Source organism: Ctenocephalides felis, unplaced genomic scaffold (genome assembly GCF_003426905.1).
Source record: "Ctenocephalides felis isolate EL2017-DRISC unplaced genomic scaffold, ASM342690v1 CF-g0.4_SCAFFOLD_00845, whole genome shotgun sequence".
Taxonomy (NCBI): domain Eukaryota; kingdom Metazoa; phylum Arthropoda; class Insecta; order Siphonaptera; family Pulicidae; genus Ctenocephalides; species Ctenocephalides felis.
Window position 1 is genome coordinate 32,340,668 of NW_020536999.1, and position 4,948 is coordinate 32,345,615.

Sequence of the window (4,948 nt, forward strand, 5' to 3'; positions counted from 1 at the left end):
AGCGTTAAAACGTTTGTATCTATTACACTTACACATAATTATTAAGAAAAATTTGTCTACAGTTTACAACATGAAACAATCAGTATGATCTTGGCCACGTCAATATAATTAAAAGGTCAAGTGTGATATAATTGAAATGGAGATATTTTATGAAAGCAATCATCAAACTGTTTTTGATATGAACGAACGTGTTAGTTTATATAAAGAAATTCAAGTAAAAAAGTTTCGGCATTATTTAAAAGTGATTTAAAAGAAAATTTACATATAAAAACAGGAGGTATGTTTGCTTTGATTGTATTAATAGAAATCATTTTAAGTTAACTGATTTTTAATTATGAGTTTTTTTAATGACAAGATATTTGGAAGCAATATATATATATATATATATATATATATATATATATATATATATATGAGATGCGTGATGTGTATATATGTGTGAGAGATATTAAAATATTTTCTTAAAATAAATAGTGTTTCATATACTTAGGTACTATTAGGAGAATGTAAATTTAAAAACATCTATTAGGCCGAGTGTTTGATATTACTAATTGATTTCATCATCTATTATTGACTATAAAAGTTAAAATTTTCTTATTGTTTTCTTATCGAAATTCTGTTAAAGACTAAAATTTAAATTTTTCATAATAACGAATTTGTAACCAATACTATTTTAGAAAATTTTATATGACAAATGTCGTTGAATATTAGTTATTCTAATATTTTCAGATTAAGTATGTATCGACTACTTATACTAGCATTTTTGGGTGCGTGCAGTGCTGCACCCTTAAGCTCACCATGTACCTTAGAAGAAATTCGTCAACCCATGACAGATTTCTATAATCTTGTGGATAAAATGCAATCACCACATAGCAATAAAGAGAAAAAATTAGAAGAAATTCGAGCAATAATTAACCAAGTAGGCAATCATTATAATCACGTCAATGCCACTTGTGGAGACGAGAAAATTGTGGGCATGGAGACAGTCAAAAGCTTTGGCAACGATATTGAAAAGATTTATGATATAATGTTGAACCTTGAATCCAAAGACTTGAACAAAGCGAAAGATTTATTTGAAAGCATACATTGCCGACACATACTGCATTTTTTTATAACTCAAATAGAATTTTTGATGGGATGGCTTGATGAAATCATAGAAGTCACAGAGCTAATGAACGATATGAAAGTTGTCAATAAAATGCATGCGGGCATCGTTTATACATTGAATGACACAAATATCGATTATGGTAAATTGCTTGTACCAGTTTTGAAAGAACACTTGACTAAAAACGTAGATAATGCTGATAAAGAAGTATTCAAGAATGCTAAACTGAATTTACAAAAGTTAGTTGAAAGAACAGCTCATCGTTATTCTGATGCACTTTCTGTATTAAACGAGTTTGATAGCAGATTAGCAGAGGAAACAATTCAAGATATTGTTAAACATGTATTCACTAATAATATTTACTGCAAGTCATATGACATTATTGCTGAAGCACCTACACTTCGATTGAAAGCTGTGGGATTAAAAGCTCTGCACGAAAAAATTAACTCTTTAAATTTGCAAAATAGTCTTGTAGCAGCAAAGCTTTATGTTTTGGCTGATATTATCAAAAGAAGTGAACAGAGTAATGAGGATATTGAAATTACTGAAATTTTTAACAGTATTTTAAAAAATCAAACAAAATTTAACAAAAAATTAATTAAAGGTTATTCTTGTCGCACATTAGAAGAAGTAGAAGCCTATATATCAGAAGAAGACGTTGTTGCTGCAGCACATAATGGTCATTTTGTATTTCAAGATACAGAAATTTCAACGAACATAGATCGTACATTCACAGCTAAAGAAAACGGAAAATTATTGATGATCAATGTGGAAATTTTGTTCGAGTTGAAAAATAGAAAGTATTCAGTTATATTAGAAAATGATGACTATCCAGAAAATATCAGTCTACCAGGAACTATTGTTTCAAAACAAGTAATAGATGACGTAGAACTTCCTTTCAAAGACATTTGCAAAATGAATCCGACACCTGAATATTACACATGTATTTCGATGTACCAATTTTTATCTTATCCATACGATAAAGGTATTGCTGAAAGAAAGGAAGGATATAAAAAATTGAAAAATACGATTGAATCTTGTAATCTTGACTAAATTAAAGTAATATTAATGTGAGTGTATATATATATTTCAACACTATTTATTTGACAAGCATAATTTTGTTCAATAAATGTATTAATAAAAAATTTACAATTATGGAATAAATGAGTTGCGCATATTTTTTTTTATTCTCTATTTTATTTGCAACTGTCCAGTTAAGGACATTTAGTACATTTGCAGAATTTACAATTGTCAGCCGTAAAGAGACATCGTACACTATTTTGACATGTTGGAAAAACAATTAGATTTGAAATAAATTTTAGTATGTTTTTTTAAATGTATTCTATTCTTATTTTAGTTAAATTATTAGTGTAATATCAAAATTTGATTCTCAAAATAAAGTCATACAACTAAATGAAACGTATGAACGTGTGAACTATAAGTGAATACATTTGAAACATCATTTTCATTAAATCTTTTGTATCTTATAAACTTATACACAATTATAATAAAAAAATAATTTCGTAGCAAATTGAAATACACAATCACTATGATCTTGACCACGCCAATGTACTTAGAAGGTCAAGTGTTACATAATACGAATGGAAAGATGTTTATAAGTGTAAATGCCATATTTATTTTGATATGAACGAATGGTGTTAGTTCACATAAATTAATAAAGTTAGTTAAATAAATAATATTCAGAGTAATAAAGTTTAAGCATAATAATATAGTGATCTAAAGAAAATTCTACATACCATAGAATAACATAAGGTACGTTTGCTTTAATTGTATTAAACTAAATTGTTTAAAGTTAAATAATCTGTAAATATTTGTTATTGAGTTAAAATAAAATTAAAATTGCGGTTTAAACTTGCTAGAATAATTACGAAACTTAAAATAAAAAATACATTCTGTGTTTAGCAATGTATAGTCAAAAAATACAAAAAAAATCTGTTTCAAAACAACAATATGGCGAAGAAACTGCACTGCATTTGCAAAATGAATCTTCACATGGACACCTATTTTTCAATTTTTATCTTATTATTAATGTTATTTTTATCTTATGATAAAGATATTTCTGAACTAATAAAATTAAAAAAATAGGACAATTAATACCTTGTTTTTAATTTCCAAAATGCATATTATGATGATGCGTCAAAGTCAATTTTAATAAAATATGTTATCCAATGATAATTGCAATATTTTTAATTCTAAGTACTGTTTATATTTTTTTTTTGTTGCTGACGTTTAATCTTATAAAAGGTCAATTGTATAATGTTAATCATCACTCTGATAAAATAATTGCAATGCGTTTCTGAAGTTGTGGGTTATTGTATATTAGAGAACAGAATTAAAAGCATATTTTTTAATTGTGAAATTCGTGCATTAATAAAGCAGATTCGTGAAAAAAGGTACAAAAATTTAAATATCAAATTAATGTATTTAACATAGAAATAAGCACCAACATTATATGAATTAACATTGTATAAGTGGCCACTTAAAAAAGTTAGACTAAATGCAATGAGTTTAATATAAAAACGTGCCAAATCAGAAATAGTTTTTAAAAAACTTGTATAAGGCAATAATGAAGTAATAGATTAATGCAAGACACAATGACAATAATACAAAGTTATTTACTAATTAAATAAAACTAATTGTGTATGGCATCGTGCCTTAAGGCAAATTGTTGGAACTTCCCGTAGCATAACGAAATATGTTCAAAAAATATTACATGTTTTCGAATAGATTATTATGAGTTCTGTATAATTGTCAAATATTTATAAGAGTTATATAAATTGAATTATAATGTTAAAATTATTTATTTAATGTATATAAGCGAGCTTTAGAACTTCAGCCAGAATTAAAATTAAAATCCGAATTATTTTCGATATACAAAAAAAAATTTTTGAAAAAAAAAAAATTTGAAAAAAAAATTTGAAATATTTTTTTTTCTAAAAGCAATTATTTTGTCAAAACAAACAGAAAGTTTTTAGAATAATTCAAATCAGATGCTTAGTCCTCTCAAAAACTGCTCTTTTAGCACATTTAGCTCGGTATCCCAGAAACGGCTGGAATTGTCTTTGCCAAAATCTAATTACCACTCCTCGCCATCATTACGAATTGAATGTTATTTAGATCATTCAAATCGGATGATCCGTTCTCTCAAAAACTCGATTTCTATTTTCTGCCCACTTTGCCAAAAACTAATCAGCACATCTCTCTATCAATAGGAATCGAATGTTTTTTGAACTATTCAAATCGGTTGATTCGCGCGCCTGAAAACGTGGACGAAAAATTGTATCCATACATACATACCCACACACGTACACACACATCCATTTTTTCTGAGGTGTGCCAAAATGTTCAGAAACCTTCAAAACGTGAAGAAATGTAAACATTTTCAATTTCGATTTTTGGACGATTACAATAACGTACCCTACGGGAAGTTAAAAATGTATTTAAATCATATAAAGTCATAAAGATAACGATGATTGCAAAAAAAATTATGAATAACTAAATTAATTAATAAAAGTTTAATAATTTCATTAAAACACTGTATTTTCATTGATCTTACTATATCATAAATTAATCACATTACCTTTATCATTTCACCTAATTAAATAGTCCACATTTATTACGTACATTATAAACAAATATGAATAAAATTTTTGTGTACATAATTTCGTTTTATCTTTTTGCTGATATATTATTATACAAAATTGATGTGTGCTATATACTTGGATGTTATGAAAAAACATTTTGTACCCCGTAAATATTTTTTTTAATATTTTACAGATTTCAAAAATGCTGCGACTATTAATAATAACTTTTCTCGGGGTA

The 4,948-nt window shown here is 26.5% G+C and overlaps 1 protein-coding gene across 1 annotated transcript; it reads left to right on the forward strand.

The window, feature by feature from the left end:
- Positions 1-216: 216 nt before the first annotated feature.
- Positions 217-2,195, forward strand: LOC113363774. Its single transcript, XM_026606258.1, has 2 exons — positions 217-277; positions 730-2,195. Exon 2 carries the CDS (start codon positions 737-739, stop codon positions 2,156-2,158), a length of 1,422 nt encoding a protein of 473 aa, XP_026462043.1. The 5' UTR covers positions 217-277; positions 730-736; the 3' UTR covers positions 2,159-2,195.
- The last annotated feature ends 2,753 nt before the right edge of the window (positions 2,196-4,948 follow it).